This window comes from Ovis aries, chromosome 21 (assembly GCF_016772045.2).
Source record: "Ovis aries strain OAR_USU_Benz2616 breed Rambouillet chromosome 21, ARS-UI_Ramb_v3.0, whole genome shotgun sequence".
Lineage (NCBI taxonomy): Eukaryota > Metazoa > Chordata > Mammalia > Artiodactyla > Bovidae > Ovis > Ovis aries.
In genome coordinates, this window is record NC_056074.1 from 23,889,642 (window position 1) to 23,908,102 (window position 18,461).

General features: G+C 41.3%; 2 protein-coding genes across 17 annotated transcripts in view; one reads left to right on the plus strand and one right to left on the minus strand.

The window, feature by feature from the left end:
• GTF2H1 (general transcription factor IIH subunit 1) overlaps window positions 1–11,522 on the minus strand; it is a 29,666-nt gene extending 18,144 nt beyond the window's left edge. The window contains exons 1-4 of one of the 2 annotated variants that reach the window (XM_042238001.1): window positions 11,351–11,522; window positions 6,587–6,632; window positions 4,010–4,178; window positions 715–907 (exon numbers count right to left, since the gene is read on the minus strand). In XM_042238001.1, coding sequence (XP_042093935.1) covers window positions 715–907; window positions 4,010–4,163 — 347 coding nt within the window. In that variant the 5' untranslated portion in view covers window positions 4,164–4,178; window positions 6,587–6,632; window positions 11,351–11,522. The remainder of the gene's footprint in view (window positions 1–714; window positions 908–4,009; window positions 4,179–6,586; window positions 6,633–11,350) is intronic. The other variant, XM_004019471.4, reaches the window with a different exon arrangement.
• A 34-nt stretch (window positions 11,523–11,556) lies between these two features.
• HPS5 (HPS5 biogenesis of lysosomal organelles complex 2 subunit 2) overlaps window positions 11,557–18,461 on the plus strand; it is a 45,770-nt gene continuing 38,865 nt past the window's right edge. For 5 of the 15 annotated variants that reach the window (XM_042237993.2, XM_060403990.1, XM_060403991.1 and 2 more), the window contains exon 1: window positions 11,878–11,929. The gene's annotated coding sequence lies outside the window, so the exon portion shown is untranslated. Of the gene's footprint in view, window positions 18,455–18,461 lie in introns of all 15 variants that reach the window. The other 10 variants (XM_042237992.1, XM_042237991.1, XM_012101804.4 and 7 more) reach the window with 4 other exon arrangements.

Sequence of the window (18,461 nt, forward strand, 5' to 3'; positions counted from 1 at the left end):
AGCAGTGGAAGCGTAGATTCTTAACCACTGGACTGCCAGGAAGGCCCAGAAATTCTTGTTATTTTAGATGTTTTCTAAACTTATACAGTATGACTTTCAGGTTTCTCATTCACAAACATACTTCTTAGTATCATCTCTGTGACAGAGAATTAAGGGATCTTGGCATCTTTGAATTACACTTTTGTTCCTAATCTGGTATTAGGCTTGAGGCAGTTAGTTTAACTTCTAATTCACTGCATTTGCTGAAAGCCACAGTTAGTTAAGATGCCGAAGTTAAGAACCAAGCATACTGAGCATCAAACTGAGCTTCCTATGTTATACAGCTGCTTCCCACTAGCTGTTTCACACAAGATGCTGTATACATGTTGTCGCTACTTTCTACACTCGTCCTACTCTCTCCTTCCCCTACTGTGTCCACAAGTTCACTCTCTACATCTGCGTCTCCATTCCTTCCCTGCAGATGGATTTAAAAGGGAGGGGATACATGTACTATTATGGCTGATTTGCGTTGCTGTACAGCAAAAAGCAACACAACATTGTAAAGCAGTTTTCCTCCAATTAAAAAAAAAAACCAAACCAAACACAGAGGAAAAGATAACAAAGCCTATATTTTCCAAGACTACACTATCAAAGCACAAAGGGTGAGAAATAAACTATTACTTGACTGGTAAGAACCTAGCATCTCTTTAAAAGGCTGTTCTTTTCCTCCTTCACCTGTTCTTCTCTTCCAGCTCTTTATTTGCTTTCCTCTTGAATTTGGGAAGCAGTTGCTGAAGAAGGTCTTTCACTGCATCTCGCTCTTTGACTGCTGTGCTTTCATTGGAAAAATGGAAGTTAGTTGTGTCCCCTGCATGCAGGACCAGTTGAAGCTGAATTTTCGCTTTTCCTTCTGGACTGATTTTCTGGCCTAAAAAGAAGCACGAGGCTAGTTAGATGAGGACACTCGCACTGTGCACACAGTCACACAGTAAGTTACTTCTCATCCCAAGAAGACTCAGGCTTTCTTTGGGCTTTAGTTGCCCTATTCCAATCTTGATGCTTAAGAAGAAATCCACTCTTTCCAAATAGTTGCATACTACCAGAGCACGGTTCAACAAATTAACTGGTAACACTCAGGTTCCTCTATAGTATTCTTTTTGTGTGGCATGTCTTACCCACTATTCCACCTCTGGATGCTAAAGGGCTTTTGTTTCCACTCAAGTGAGCAGATTTCTTTAAAGCTTTCTGAACAGCCAACTCGGGAGTCCTGAATCCACCAACAGCTGCTTCCACCTGACATTTTCATTAATAAAAGTGATCTGTCACAATTCAAAAAACTCCAAAACATAGCTCATGGCTTATTTACTAGCTGCGAAAGGAAATATGTAATTTTACATTTGGAGATCAGGTGTCAACACTTTAACCAAGTGATCAAACTTAGCCACATTAAAAATGAGCAACCTGACACTGTGGGCTTTCTGAGGTGACAGAACAGGAAGCCAGCACCACCACTTAGGTGCTCTTCTTGCTCAAATGTTTAACTTCAGTATAATCAAGGCTGCAGACCTGACTTTTAGTTTATAAGAAATACAGGAAGTAATTAAATAAAACCTTGATATGACATAATCAGGATGTATGATATTCTACAAATCCATACTCCTAAAGAAGAGACTACAGAGACCACAACTACATACATGAACCTAGACCAGATATTGATTAAAAAAAAAAAACCAAAAAACCCACAGCTATAGAAAACAATGTTTGGACAACTGGAGAAAAAAAAAAAAATCCAACAGTGGTATGGATATTTATTAAAACTTCCTTGGTGTCATAATGTTATGAGCAAAGTGTATGCACATATAATAAAATATGGCAAAATTTAAAGAGAAATGTTTTCAATGAAGATGTTGCTTCCAAACCAACAGTTTAGATAAAATACCTTACAGCTAAAACTAGCAATATGAAGTCATTTACATTGTCAGCCAGCCTCTTCTATTATTCTATTCCTCCAAACAAACTCACTTCTTTCTAGGTATCTTTTCTTAGTCATTGCTTTATTCTTCCTCTATCTTAGCTCGTGCCTCTGAGAGGCCTACTTCTGAAGTTTTTAAACTAATAAAATTGCTGATTTTTACCTTAGAGTTGGACCGTGAAGAAAGTTGAACACCGAAAAACTGATGCTTTTGAACTGTGGTGTTGGAGAAGACTCTTGAGAGTCCCTTGGACTACAAGGAGATCCAACCAGTCCATTCTAAAGGAGATCAGCCCTGGGTGTTCTTTGGAACGAATGATGATAGAGCTGAAACTCCAGTACTCTGGCCACCTCATGCGAAGAGCTGATTCATCGGAAAAGCCTCTAATGCTGGGAGGGATTGGGGGCAGGAGGAGAAGGGGACAACCGAGGATGAGATGGCTGGATGGCATCATGGACTCGATGGACATGAGTCTGAATGAACTCCGGGAGTTGGTGATGGACAGGGAGGCCTGGTGTGCTGCAATTCATAGGGTCGCAGAGTTGCACACGACTGAGTGACTGAACTCAACTGAATGTTATTACTGAAAACTTCCAATGGCTTCTTTCAGAAATGAGCATTCTTTCAAATATTCAACTTAAAATGAAAACTGATTTTGTGCACGTCTAGAGTTTGGTATGTGCTCTCCTTCCGACAGGATAGGCATGTTCTCTACTGCATGCTGTAAGAGTCCCAGACAGTCTATGTTTTGCAAGGTATAGAGCAGGCTTCCCACTTAAGAGAAGTGCTAATACAGACAGTTCCTATTTCGTGAGGCTACAGAAGAACCAATGCTAATTTGCAAGATTATTATTGGTGGGGCATTTCTCCACAGAAAGTTAGTTTTAAAAGGAAGCAGTGTTGGCAGGAGAGTGGACAAAGACCAGAGAGCTCAAGCAGTACTGAATTATTAATATAATGAATTTTAAACAGTATTTCCTTTTGGAAATTAAGACACTAAGTTATTCCAGGGGAGAAAGATGAAGATCTTGGTCATTTTCAGCAGCAAATTAGAGGTAAGCCCTTTGGGGAACTGTTCATATACAAAGGACCTTGTATACTGACCTCTCGCAAGTTTTAAGGTGTCATATTTCTTGAAATCTGCAAAGGATTTTATCTAGAAGAATCTCATATCCAGGAAGATAAATGAATTCATATTAACGGTTACAGTTAAGATACCACAATTTGTCAAGGGCTTTGTTGCCCAGACTCCCCTGGGGTCCCTCCTATTCAAGATCTTTTAGTTAGGTAAACTGCAGAAATCCCTTTCAGAGTAAAGGTTCTAAATCTCAGGATTCACTTAGTGCCTTTAAACTTAATTATTGAGCCACAAAGTGCCACTGGGTAATAAATTCAAAGTTAATGTAGTTGGAAAAGAAAAGGGGTTTTGATGTTAGCTTTCATACTTGAAAATCATAAAAAGGATATAAATATATTATGCTCTGTATTTCTCCCATCTACATTTTATATAAAACTGAGCTTATTTTCTCAATAGATGATGGACACATTACCAAAGATTAGACCACTTTACTTAAATGATACAATTTTATTAAGGGCAACCTGGCATCATCTATCAAGATTTTAAATACATGAGCCATTTGAACCAGTAAGTCCACTGAAGAGGTATATCCCATACACATGACCTACTCAAAAAGATGTTAGTGCACAGGTCAATACTACAACACTGCTTTCAATAACAGAATTCTGGAAACTTCCTAAATGTCCTTCAATAGGTTAAGTAAATGACTAACTCCATTCAGTGGACTATTAGGTAACTCTTAAAAAGAAAGTATGTGTGGAAATCTTTACATGAGATTGATTTACACATGTGAATTGTACATACTCTATTGCTGTAGAAAGGCAGGTGATAGAATATACATTCAGTGACCCCACTTTGTAATTATGTCAATACAATTGATTCTTTGACAATAGAAAATCCACAAAGATTGTATAAGCTGTCTCCTTATAAAATTACTAACAAAAACAATATACATCAGACCTTAGTATAGCTGACTTACATTTGATATCTGCATACATATGGCTGATGGTAAATCTATCTTTGCCTTCAGGTGCCCAAGCAATTCTTTCTGCCATGAGGTACAGAGCTCCATCCTGCTTCTTCTGTCGCACCTTCTTTACAATCAACAAAACTTCTTCAGATGAAGTTGCCATGATGGCTAGAAGGTGCTAAAAAAAAAAAAAAAGATTTCACATCTCAATTAGGGTTGGATTTGTTGGTTTTGAGTCCCTTCTAAAACTAAAATGAGTAATAAAGGGAAAAAAAGTCGTTTCCCTCAAAGTTGAAGTATTGTGCTATTCCTTTAACATTAAATTTCATTTTGTTCATATCACAGGTGTGAATTTATACAATTAAAACTGACGCACCTGCCAGTTTTCAAACCGTGTCTACATACACTGATCCTAGTATTTTTATTTTTTTCAGTTATATTCTTAAATCTTAAATGTATGATTTGACTACAAATATGTGGTTTATAAGGAAAAGGCAATGTCAACTCACTCCAGTACTCTTGCCTGGAAAATCCCATGGGTGGAGGAGCCTGGTAGGCTGCCGTCCATGGGGTCACTAACAGTCGGATATGACTGAGTGACTTCACTTTCACTTTTCCCTTTCATGCATTGGAGAAGGAAATGGCAACCCACTCCAGTGTTCTTGCCTGGAGGATCCCAGGGACAGCGGAGCCTGGTGGGCTGCCGTCTATGGGGTTGCACAGAGTCAGACACGACTGGGGCGACTTAGCAGCAGCAGCATGTGGTTTATAACCTATTCTTGGAACTGTAGAACTTTAGAATTATACTGCTGGATAATTCAGTTCAAATTGTTCCAACTGAAAAAACCAAGAGCTACAGGGTTTGTGCAGCCTTCCTAAAACCACTCCCAGATCTAAAAACTTGGTCTAAGTTTCCTTCTGTGTGCTTAAAAATAAAACTGAAATAATTTAACACTTAATACTTCAGATGCTATTTCCCACACCTTTTAACAATCAAATGTCTTCAACTGTTAGTTTCATTTGTATATGGCTAATCTGTTACCTAGGAAACGTTTGCCTGGAGAGTCCCTCAACTTCTCCCCAATTCTGGGATTCTGAACCACCCAACCCAAAGCCTAGCGCCTTGAGTGTGGCTATCTAGAATGAGTCTGGGTTCAGCAGGAAGGATGCCACAACTGATGAAGTCTGCCATGGGCTGGGATGGGGAAACTGGTAGCACAAAGGGCATATATGCCATTTCTGGTGAAGTTATGACTTTAGTTTTCATTCTCAAAGCAATGACTTAAAATATAGCTTAAAAAGATTTACTGGTTCAGGTATGAGTTATAATTTCAGACAAATTAACATACACAGGTGTCATAAGAATTAAATGTGAGCAAACAAGTGAAGCTTTATTGTAATATTTCTTACTCACTGAGGCAGTGATTTAAATATAAAAAACACAAGTTAAAAAAAGACTAAACTTTTAATTTCTCTGAAGTTTACTACCTGAATTTTGATTAGCCAGATCTTCCCTTTCGTAAGTTTCCTTACAGGTTACTCCATCCCCAAGTGGAAAAGAATCAGTGTGAACACATTTATTCAATAGTTCTGTACTGAGCCAAGGAGTCTAAGGATTATGACAAATGTCTGCCGGTGGCAATTTCTGCTTTCAGAAAGCTTCCAGTCTAGCGAGCAAGATAGGTGTGTGAATCCATGTAAATTAGGATGTGTAAAGTTCAGGGAGATTAAAAAAACATTCTGATTTATGACTCAGGCACTTAACTTCTTCACACAAGAGGCTTTGTCATAGATACCTTAGGGCAACTAAGAAATATGCAGTTATAATTAAGAAAACAACAAAATGCATAGTTCTTAGGTGTTCTGTTTGACGCATTTTGACAACTGTTTATGCCCCTGTACCATTACCCAAAACTAGAGAGAGAACATTTCCATTGCCCTACCAAGTTTTCTCGCATCCCTTTCTAGTCTACTCTCTTCCTCCCACCCTCCAGCAACTGTTCTGATTCCTATCACCACAGGCTAGTTTTTGTCTGTTCCAGGATTTCATTGGAAATGGAATCATGCAGCACGTATGCTTTCATTTTTGGCTTTTTGAAATCCACCATGTTACATGAATCAGTAGTTTTTTTTTTTTTAATGTATGTTATTCATGAATTGGGTCTTAAATGAGGGTTTTGACAGAGAAAAGAGAATAAGCATTGTTATCAAAAGCAATGGCTTGGGGCAAAGGTTTGGAACTCAAGGATTGGGGCTAGGGATGGTTACTAGTTTGCTCTGGATGTAGCACAAAATTCATAATAGGGATCAGTGGGATATGAAATTGAAGAGTTAAGATGGAGGCAGACAATGGAAAATACCCCACTGTGTGGTTGACAATAGAAAACTTCTAAAAGATTAAAATAGGGGACCAATTTGTATTTTAGGAAATTAATCTAAGACAATATGAGAGAGACTGAAGAGAGGGACCAGAAGGGTCTGAAGCAGGCGGCGGGCGGTGAGAACGGAGAGGAAGAGACAAGGAGGAGTACTGAGGAAGCAGAATTAATAGATGTTGTGCTGAAGATGTCAGAGCTGCTTACTCACACCCCACTTCTAAGTGTTGCTGACAGGAGTACAGTGATGCCATTTACTGAAACAGAAGAAAAAACAAGTTTGTAAGTGAAGACAAACAATTCAGCTCTGAAAATGAGTCTGAGGTGCTGCTAAGTCATGCAGGTAAAGAGTCTGTATTATGCAGGCATTTATAAATGCTGGGACTGAGTTTCATTAAGTCCAGTAACAAGGATTTTAAAAAATGCCCCAAGTTAATCATCTTGTTTACTTGTGATTGAAAACATTTTCCCATGTTATTTACAACCTCCAGCTTTAATATACATCATATATGATAAAGGATCAAAATTCTTAATGCCATGTTTTAACTGATTTACTTGATGTCCTCCTGAAATTTTGATTACCGTTGCTTAAAAAGTTTGAAAAACCATGGTTTTAAATAAGTGTTTTTTTATTTTCCCCCTTTTTTGGTTGTGCTGCGGTGTGTGGGATGTAAGTTCCCTGACCAGGGGTCCAACCTCGGCCATCGGCAGTGAAAGCACGCTGTCTTAACCACTGGACTGCCAGGGTAGTCCCTAAAGGACTATTTAAAAAAAAAAATTCCGTTAGGTGCTCAAAACGAGCAAAAAACCCTAGTTTGATTATATACATTTAAATTTTAAAAAAAACCTATCTAAAACTTATTGAATGCTTGTAATACATGCCAGCAATTGGGCTAAATTCTTTATTATCTCATTGAGTCCCCAGTTAACAATCCTGAGGTAGGTTCTATTATTAGTTCCATCCTGCAGATAAAGGAAACTGGGTCTAAGAAATCCAGAGGCTTTCCCAAAGCATCAAGAAGTAGAACTGGGTTTGAATCTGGGTCAGTCTGACCTTGGAGTTCCATTATGCTACTCTGCAAATATATGTGACAGGAGAGACATATACCCAACTGAATAGTGGTTACCTATGGTGACAGGACTACAGATGATTTCAATGTTCTTTTTGTTTTCTTGACTATCTACAACAAACACTGTATTTTGTAATGAGAAAAAGTTATTAAAAAACGTCTTTCCAGGGACTTCCCTGGTGGTCCAGTGGTTAAGACCCTGGGTTCCCAAGGCAGGGGGCCGGGATTTGATCCCTGTTCAGGGAACTAGATCCCACAAGCTGCAACTAAGACCCAGTGCAGTCAAATAACTAAATACCTAAAAAAAAAAAAAAAAAAACAACTTTCCAAGAGTTGATGATCTATCAAACTATATTTATAAGCAACATGGGAAAATGTTACAGGTGGTTACTGTGGGTAAGAATTAAAACAACTGTTATCTTCAAGTTTTGTAATATGCATATTATTTTTATTTAGTATTAAAATTTTAACTTATAGTAATTTTATAACATCTATGGAAACATTAAATATTTTTACATTAATATTGTAGCATAAATTATTACAAAATTTTTAAAAACTTATCTATACTTTGTAAAATTAAACTGCATACCACAGGAACCATGTTTTAGGAAACATGAATTAAAATCTGAGAAAGACAGATGGGGAGGGTGTGTGGAGGGGGATAAGCAAATAATGACAGGATAATTTCAAGTATGTCCATGTATGGAGGAAAAGCAAGGACAGCTGGTAGAGAAAGTCCCCAATTAACTGGGCTTACAGGCACAAATAAAAGTATTAGCTTTGGAAAAGAACAGGAAAACTTTTCTGAGATGGGACGGTAAGGAAGAAAGATGAATGAAGACAGAGGAACCGTAGAGCAGAGGATAAATTAGATTAATAGAACTATTAGTTGGCTACTTTAAATCAATTTGGAAAAACAAAAGGTAAAGCCATTCATATTAAAATCCATTTAGAGAGAACTTTAAAAATGAAGACAAGTTACTGAACACTGGGAATAACTAGCTGACTGTCTTACAGATAACTTGCTTGGCAAATTTCCCTGCTCAACTGCAGCACCTCTGTTAACTACAGAAGGACCAGTTTTAGGAAGTTTAACAGAATCAGTGGTACCATCCTGCAATGGCATCTAAGATTTCTAGATTTTTCTTGAAGGGGGCTCCTTGGGGAAGCAAAAAATTCTTTCTAGCAGAACTCTGTAAGAGCCACAGAATATTTTGTTTAGGAAAAATACTGATGCGGTTACATTTAAATAAAGCGGCTTGATGAAGATCTAGCTTTACTTAAAAGATTACTTTATGAAATAATCTGCCACAAGACTTACTTTAAATAGCAAAATCCTCCAGCAAAGGCATTAATTCACTTGCAGTTAAATATTTACTTGCACTGAGCCTTGACACAGTCTCCTCCCTTTCCATCAACTTGCTTGTACTCATTTTTTGGTCTCCTCCAAGTTTCAAAGTCACCAGGCAAGGTTTCCTGTTCTTCTCTTTACAGCACTTCTCACTACTGTAATTAATTTTTAAAGTAACTCTTTAACGTATGTCTCCTGGCAAGACTGCAAGCTTCACAAAGTAGGGCAGAGGCTGCATATGTTGTTCATGGCAATACAGAGCCCAGCAGCATATTTAAGCCCGAGGGAACAGTCCAATAAGCACCTGTGACATCTATGCAAGATCTCTGCTGTTCAAAGAATACAACCTCGGTTAAGAAACAAGAAACCTTTGTACATACATTCTGGACTAAACTTCAGGAACTCAATTCACAGATCACAGTACCATTCCTCACAGATTCCAATAACTGGCTTATAAGTAAACAGGGCTAAGAATAATTTGAAACTATTTGGCAGAAATCTTTAACTTTCCATTTCCTACATCCTGTATCTCTGCATTTCCATTCCCTTTCCAACGTGAGAGATAAATGGTGCAGGAAAACAAAACAGAAGACACATGAAATAAATTCCGTATCACTCTCTAAAACGAGGATTATTATTAGAGAAAGCGCTTCTGTGTCTGCCAGCATACAAAATGGAGATCTGGAATGCTGCTTGCTGTCAGGCAATCCTAAAAAATGTTAACAATTCAGCACTACAGGGAATAAATCTTGGAAGTATGTACAGAGTGACCAAAATGTACTGTTATAAGGATCGTCACATATGTAAGGAGGGCATTAAATGGATAAACTGAGGTAGCAATTTTAAGACCAAGCACTTTTTCATTTTACAGCAGTGCAGGGAAAGGGAGGAGGAGGAAATGCCACAGATATGCAAGACAGAAGGAAGTGAAGGCTTGTATTCACTGATAAAATTCTGCATGCCAAAAGCAGGATACCAACAGCGAGAGGACAGCAATCAGCTGGTAATCAAAGTGCAGAAAGGAGGAAAGAACTAAAGACACTTCCAGTAGCAGTATCCATGAAGTAGACACAGTGGGCAAAATGCTTGGAAAGCTCAAGGTACACCTGACAACTTCTGACGGTGAGGGGAAAACCAGCAGCACAGAAAAGCAGGGCTAAAAGATGTACAGACAGACCATCAGGAAGAAGATGTAAGCCTTTAGAGCAGGAGGTATAGGAAGCAGCCACAACTGACTGAAGCTGATCGTCTGGTGCACTGTTTTTAACCGATTCCTCTCTTTGCATCAACCTTCCTGGTATTTTTAAGCAGCTCTCTCTGCATTTGTGTGATTTTTTTTTTTTTTCCCACATGAGCACTGCCATATCTATTTATTATTAGTACCACCCAGAAGAGACTCAAATCTTTCAATCTGCTGCACTGCTAAGTGTTGGCTGAGTGAGAGTAGCAGAACAGGTTTAATGGCTCCAAATTACCTCTCCCTTTTTTCCAAACCAGGGATTTTGGTCAGCTAAAAGGCACAAAGTTCCTTCTAGAGCCTAGTCCTTTTGTATGCCAAAACCCTGATACTAGAGGTTACCCTCCCCTCTGCTGTGACCTCTTCATTTCATTTTTCTACCTTTGATTTTTCAAAATCTACCTTAGGGTTGGCAACCTTGCTTTAGTTACCAAAGTCGAGTTCAGTGATTTTCAAACTGTGTTCCAAGAGGGGAGGCTGAGGGCTCCCAAATGCAATTCCACCATGGCATGCTGCTTTATATGTCTGGGGTTTCTGGTAAGAATTCACTAGGAAAAATTGTTCCACTTCCTTATGGAGTCAGTACTTACGGCAAAGTATACTTTAAACCACACAGTTTCGGTATGTTTTTAAAACTGGGTCTGCTAATGGGCAAAAGGTTAAGTTTTTATCTCTTTCCTCCCGTCACACCTCCCCCTCCTGCCGCCTTTTTATAGACCCTAAAACAGGCGTTTAAGAGTCAACCGAAAACACTTCCTTACATAATTTAGCCTTTGAGAATTTCTAAAATAATTATATATTTCCATGTGTTGGTGCTTAAACATGATCAAGTCGGGCAAAGATCAAAACTTGGTGTGTGAGTGGCGGGGGTGGGGTGAACTGGCACACGTGTTAAGTTCGTTTTAAGAGGGACAGGATTGACAAGCGAAGCAAAAGGTGTGTGGAACTAAGATGAAAGCTTTTCCCTTACAGAAACCGAAAGACTCAATAGCACGTTTTCTAACGGGAAGAGCTCCTCAGAGAGAGAGAGGCTTCCACGTCCTTCACCCTCATGAGCCAAGTCTCATCCCAGCTTCGGGTACATCTTTGAGTCCCTGCTTTCAGTGGAGGAGTTGGCTTCCTATAGACAAGCAGATTAGGGGTCGCCTCTTCCTCTCTTCAGAAAAATAAACGGCCAACCGAGACAGCAGAATTGGGAACTGCAGCAACGGCGACAGGGATACAGGAAAAAGGGGCAGATTCCGTGCCGTCCTGCGGCCCCCAGGCCTGTCAGCTCATCACCCACCAGTCCACCCCCATTTTTCGGTCTAAACTTACCAGGTGGGAGACGGCCCTGGGCAGGGACTAAGTTACTGCGCTGTGTCGAGTCGAGTTCCGCTGGGCTTCTCAGAGACGCTGCGGGAAAGAGGCTGAAACCCAGTAGCCGCCGCCACCGCCACCGCCTCTGTTACTAGGGGGTCTCGCCTCCATCGCTGGCTGCGAGAACTCTGAGGGCACGTGACCGGAAGTACGAAGGCGGGCCTGAGGGGCACGTGACCCCAGAGCACGGCCGCCATGACACCTTCCGCTAGTTCCCTCCCTCCTCCGCCGGTGCCCGCCTGTTTCATTTCCTCTCGCCGGCTTTAAGCGGTGAAAGGTCCCAGGAACTTGGCTGTCTCACCCCTTTGGCCTAGAGCTCCTCCGGTCCCGTTCGGCGCTGCGTCTTCGGCCGGCAGCGGGCAGGCCGCAGAGAGCGTAATCGCGACCGCGGCCGAAGGGGGAGGGACCACGCGCAAGCAGGGCGTAACCCGTCACGTGACGAGGAAGTACCGTTAACAGCTTTGTCCCGGCGTCCCCGGCGCTCCGGGATGACGTAAGCCTGGGCGGGGAGGAGTAGGAGGGAAGACTGAAGCTCAGGTGCGGCTCTTAGCGCGCGGTGAGTGTGCGGGCGCCTAGCCGGGAGAGAGGCTGTGACCCACAGAAAGTTGGGGGCTGCCTGCCTAGAGGTGGTAGAGAGGGGCTGAGACTTACAGGCTGTGAGCCTGGCTTTGAAAACTTGATTACCGCCTCTTCTTTCAAGAGATCTGAATGTAGTATTAAAGTTAACTGCTAAGTTAGGAGTTCGCTAGGCAGGGAGCTTGTGGTCAGATGTCTGCAAAGATGCGTGCAAGACGTTGAGTGCATGAGTGAGTGAGTCGCCATTTCTTGGTCTAAGGTAGAGAGGAGTTCTCTATTACTTGAGTAGTAGTTGTTGAGTCACTCAGTCGTGTCCGACTTTGCGACCCCATGGGCTGCAACATGCCAGGCTTCGCTGTCCTCCACTTTGTCCCAGAGTTAGCTCAAATTCATGTCCATGGAGTCGGTGATGCTATCCAACCTTCTCATCCTCTGTCTCCCCCCTTCTCCTGCCCTCAGTCTTTCCCAGTATCAGAGTCCTTTCCAAAGAGTTGGCTCTTTGCATCTTGTGGCCAAAGTATTGGAGCTTCAGCTTCAGCATCACTCCTTCTAATGAATATTCAGGGTTGATTTCCTTTAGGATTGACTGGTTTGATCTGGCTGTCCAGTGGACTCTCAAAGAGTGTTTTCCAGCACCGCAGTTCGAAAGGCATCGATTCTTTGGCGTTCAGCCTTCTTTATAGAAAGATCCCATTATGAGGAAATCCCCAACCTCCCTTTGGCATAATATCTTTAATTTTTCTTCCTTTTCCTTCTCTCTTGCCTTTTCTTCCTTCCTCGCATCTAGTGGGGAAAAGAGAACGCTGTGATTTGCGTTGGGTGTTTGCGCAGCAAACACTGGTTCAGTAAAATGAGTACTAGGCCAAGAGAAAAACCTTTTTTTGATCCTACTGCTTTTTATGTTGCCATCAAGGAATATGGGAAATGGAAAGGTAATTAGATTTGGACTCAAGATTAGTGGATTTTAGTTTCACCTCGGCTTATGAGCTCTGTGACCTTTAGTAAACCAGCTCTTCAAAAGGTTTTTTCATTGACTTTGGTAAGCATTTATGGCCACCCTCTGTTTGCTTAGTGTTTTGCTAGGCTAACTGTGACAGAAGTAATAGTTAAACTCAGTTTTGTGGAGAGACCGGTTTTTCTTATCTGGAGGAAGATTCCAGAAACAGCATATATTAAACCATGGATGCATAGAAGGTTTATATAGAATGAAAGATTTGTACAGAGATTCTTGTTAAATATTTACTTAAAAGTCTTGAATGCATATATGTGTATGACTAAGTCATTTTGCTGTACACTTGAAACTAACACAGCATTGTAATTTAACTATATGTACCTCAATAAAAAATCTTGTTCAGTAAAATTTCAAACACAGACAGACAGAATAGTACAATGAACCCTCATGTATACCTAACCAAACTTTAACAAGTATCAACATTCTACTGTTCTAGTTTGAACAGCTTAAAAATTTCAGGGTACTTTTTATATCCATTGTTGAATTTGATTAATAGCAGCTTTCAATTTGAGCTCATTTCTACTGTATCTAGGTACTAAGTTGTCTCCAACTCTTTCGTGACTCCATGGATTACAGCTCCCCAAGCGCTTCTATTTGTGGGATTTCGCAGGCAAGAATATTGGAGTGGGTTGCCATTTCCTTCTCCAGGAGATCTTCCCAACCCAAGGATCGAATCTGTGTCTCCTGCATTGGCAGGCGTATTCTTTACCACTAAGTCACCAGGGAAGCCCAGGTACTAGCTAGGAAGATTATATTAATTTTTTTTGAAAATTTCTTTGGGTGTTAGTTAGCTTCTTTCTCTGTTGAATCAGAAGTGTGACATGGCTACTTTAAAAACATACCTGGAAAAAAACACACAAAAACTGCCTCTGATACTGATTTAGGACGTAATATAGAAACTTAGTGTCCAGGTCAAGGAAGTTAGTGTTTCTACTCTGTTCTGGTTATTAAGCTACTGAAGAGTTTTATGTTCAGTTCTGGATAGGACATGTTCAGGCAAACTAAAGGCCCTGTGTGGAAGGCTTATCAGAACTGAGAGGAATTTGGAAATTGTCAGGTCAGAATGAGTGAAGAACTGGTGTTGTTAAATTTTTAGAAGACCTCATGACATTTTTCAAATACTGAAGGACTGTTTTGTAAGGCGTAAACATTTCCTTGAGCTTCCCAGGTGGCACTCTTGGTAAAGAACCTGCCTATCAAAATGCAGGAGACACAGGTTTGATCCCTGGGTAAGGAAGATCCCCTGGAGGAGGGCATGCAACACACTCCAGTACTCTTGCCTGGAGAATCCCATGCACAGGAGAGCCTGGCCGGCTACAGTACATAGGGTTGCAATAAGTCAGACACGACTGAAGTGACTTAGCATGCATGCAGACATTTTCTTAAACTGTAGAAGCCACAGTTGGGAATAAAAGTTCAGGTTTCAGGTTTCAGCCCAGTAGTAAGGAAGTACCTTATAATGGTGTGAGCTGTGGAGGAGTGGACTGTGCAGCTTCATGAGAGGGAGCACTTCCTTTCCCTTCCTGAAAATGTTCAGGGATCCAGAACCTTAATTCAGATTAATTTTTGAATTATGTGGATGTGTGCAACGAGTTATCTATGAGTCTTCCACTTTGAGAATTATGAGAAGTGGGACTTATTCTGGACCTGAAAGCCTGGGAAGATTTTGGTAAGTAGGTCTGGGAGGTAAGGAGTCTTCAGAGATAGTAAGCGCAGTTCAGTTCAGTTCAGTCGCTCAGTCGTGTCTGACTCTCTGCGATCCCATGAATCACAGCACGCCAGGCCTCCCTGTCCATCACCAACTCCCGGAGTTCACTCAGACTCATGTCAATTGAGTCAGTGATGCCATCCAGCCATCTCATCCTCTGTCTTCCCCTTCTCCTCCTGCCCCCAATCCCTCCCAGCATCAGAGTCTTTTCCAGTGAGTCAACTCTTCACATGAGGTGGCCAAAGTACTGGAGTTTCAGCTTCAGCATCGTTCCCTCCAAAGAAATCCCAGGGCTAATCTCCTTCAGAATGGACTGGTTGAATCTCCTTGCAGTCCAAGGGACTCTCGAGAGTTCAAAAGCATCAATTCTTTGGTGCTCAGCTTTCTACACAGTCCAACTCTCATATCCATACATGACTACTGGAAAAACCATAGCCTTGACTTAGATGGACCTTTGTTGGCAAAGTAATGTCTCTGCTTTTCAATATGCTATCTAGGTTGCTCATAACTTTTCTTCCAAGGAGTAAGCACCTTTTAATTTCATGGCTGCACTCACCATCTGAAGTGATTTTGGAGCCCCTCAAAATAAAGTCTGATACTGTTTCCACTGTTTCCCCATCTGTTTCCCATGAAGTGATGGGACCAGATGCCATGATCTTCATTTTCTGAATGTTGAGCTTTAAGCCAACTTTTTCACTCTCCACTTTCACTTTCATCAAGAGGCTTTTTAGTTCCTCTTCACTTTGTGCCATAAGGGCGTGTCATCTGCATATCTGAGGTTATTGATATTTCTCCCAGCAATCTTGATTCCAGCTTGTGCTTCTTCCAGCCCAGCGTTTTTCATGATGTACTCTGCATATAAGTTAAATAAAGCAGGGTGACAATATACAGCCTTGACATACTCCTTTTCCTATTTGGAACCAGTCTGTTGTTCCATGTCCAGTTCTAACTGTTGCTTCCTGACCTGCATATAGGTTTCTCAAGAGGCAGGTCAGGTGGTCTGTGATTCCTATCTCTTGAAGAATTTTCCACAGTTTATTGTGATCCACACAGTCAAAGGCTTTGGCATAGTCAATAAAGCAGAAATAGATGTTTTTCTGGAACTCTCTTGCTTCTTCGATGATCCAGCAGATGTTGGCAATTTGATCTCTGGTTCCTCTGCCTTTTCTAAAACCAGCCTGGACATCTGGAATTTCACGGTTCACATACTGCTGAAACCTGGCTTGGAGAATTTTGAGCATCACTTTACTAGCGTGTTGGAGAAGCTGTATACTGTCAACAAAAACAAGACCAGGAACTGACTGTGGCTCATATCATGAACTCCTTATTGCCAAATTCAGACTTAAATTGAAGAAAGTAGGGAAAACCACTAGACCATTCAGGTATGACCTAAGTCAAATCCCTTGTGATTATACAGTGGAAATGAGAAATAGATTTAAGGGACTAGATCTGATAGATAGAGTGCCTGATGAACTATGTAATGAGGTTTGTGACATTGTACAGGAGACAGGGTCAATACCATCCCCATGGAAAAGAAATGCAAAAAAGCAAAATGGCTTTCTGAGGAGGCCTTACAAATAGCTGTGAAAAAAGAAGCAAAAAGCAAAGGAGAAAAGGAAAGATATAAGCATCTGAATGCAGAGTTCAAAGAATAGCAAGCAGAGATAAGAAAGCCTTTCTCAGCTATCAGTGCAAAGAAATAGAGGAAAACAACAGAATGGGAAAGACTAGAGATCTCTTCAAGAAAATCAGAGATACCAAGGGAACATTTCATGCAAAGATGGGCTCGATAAAGGACAGAAATGGTATGGACCTAACAGAAGCAGAAGATATTAAGAAGAGGTGGCAAGAATACACAGAAGAACTATACAAAAAGATCTTCATGACCAAGATAATCACGATGGTGTGATCACTCATCTAGAGCCAGACATCCTGGAATGTGAAGTCAAGTGGGCCTTAGAAAGCATCACTACAAACAAAGCTAGTGGAGATGATGGAATTCCAGTTGAACTGTTTCAAATCCTGAAAGATGATGCTGTGAAAGTGCTGCACTCACTATGCCAGCAAATTTGGAAAACTCAGCAGTGGCCACAGGACTGGAAAAGGTCAGTTTTCATTCCAATCCCAAAGAAAGGCAGTGCCAAAGTAAGCGCAAGGGAAGATATAAATTTGGAATGGTGTAACACTGTCACCCGGAGAAGGCAATGGCACCCCACTCCAGTACTCTTGCCTGGAAAATCCATGGACAGAGGAGCCTGGTAGGCTGCAGTCCATGGGGTCGCTAAGAGTCGGACACAACTGAGCGACTTTACTTTCACTTTTCACTTTCATGCGTTGGAGAAGGAAATGGCAACCCACTCCAGTGTTCTTGCCTGGAGAATCCCAGGGACGGGGGAGCCTGGTGGGCTGCCGTCTATGGGGTCGCACAGAGTCGGACATGACTGAAGTGACTTAGCAGCAACAGCAGCAACACTATCACTGGGCTTCCCTGATAGCTCAAGATGGCAAAGAATCCGTGTGCAATGCAGGAGACTGAGTTTGATCCCTGGGTTGGGAAGATCCTAAAAAGAAGGGAACGGCTACTCACTCCAGTATTCTGGTTTGGAAAATTCCATGGACAGAGGAGCCTGGTGGGCTACAGTCCACAGGGTCTCAAACAGTCAGACACGACTGAGCAACTTTCACTTTCACTAACACTCAGCAACTTCTCTTGCGAACTGAGATTGTATATGCTGTTCCCTTTTTGTTCTCATCTCTATTAAAGTCTTTTTCAGAGAAATAGAAACTAGGTTTTTTACCCGATTAGGTCATAATTTCCAGGTCATTCTCTCTGCACTGAGTCAATGCCAAATGGTCTATCCGGATCAGAATTTAAGTTTGCAGGTGGAAGAGATGGCCACTGTGGTCTTGATGTCATTCCTTTCTGTCTTTCTTAGGACCTTACATGGTGATTCATCTGCTTTTTCTTGTATCTTCAGTCCCTATCATTCTAAATTCTGTTTGAGTCTCCCCTGCTCATAAGGTCAAGAGAGGTTTTCTCCTTCTCCGCAAGATGTCTTGAGAAACTAAAAGACTTTATCTTCAGTTTCTCACTTCTAACCGCTTTTCTCAAGTCCTTGGTTTCTAGTGTCTGCCCACAGCACTTTACAGAAATTATGTTGTCTACCAGTACTAAATCCTTCAATGTCTTTCTGTTGCTTACCAAATTATAATTTGTTCAGGTTCCTTGGTTTGAGATTCATAGTGCTTTGAAACTTGTACCTGAATTAATATCCAGGTTTATCTTTTTTTATTCCATTGCTTGTATCCTGTGTTTCAGCCAAAGACTTATATTCTCCAAATATATCCTCTGACTTGCCAGTGCAGGAGACACAGATTCGATCCCTGAGTTGGGAAGATCCCCTGGAGAAGGAAATGGCAACACACTCCAGTATTGCCTGGGAAATCCCATGGATGGAGGAGCCTGGTGGGCTGCAGTCCATGGGGTCGCAAAGACTAAGACACGACTGAGTGACTGAACAACAGTAAATACTTGGCTTCTTGCTGCCTTGTTACCCTTTCCATTTCCTTAGCTCTAGTGCTGCTTCCGTTAGAAAGGTTTCTGTGGTTACTTTTAACTCAGTGTGATCTCTCTGTCCTCTGTGTTCCGACGTATTACTTTGCTTTTGTTCCCCTTATGAGTTGTGTGTGTGTGTATGAGGTATGAGGTGTGTGTGTGTGTGTATGAGGGGTGTGTGTGTGTGTATGAGGTGTGTGTGTGTATGAGGTGTGTG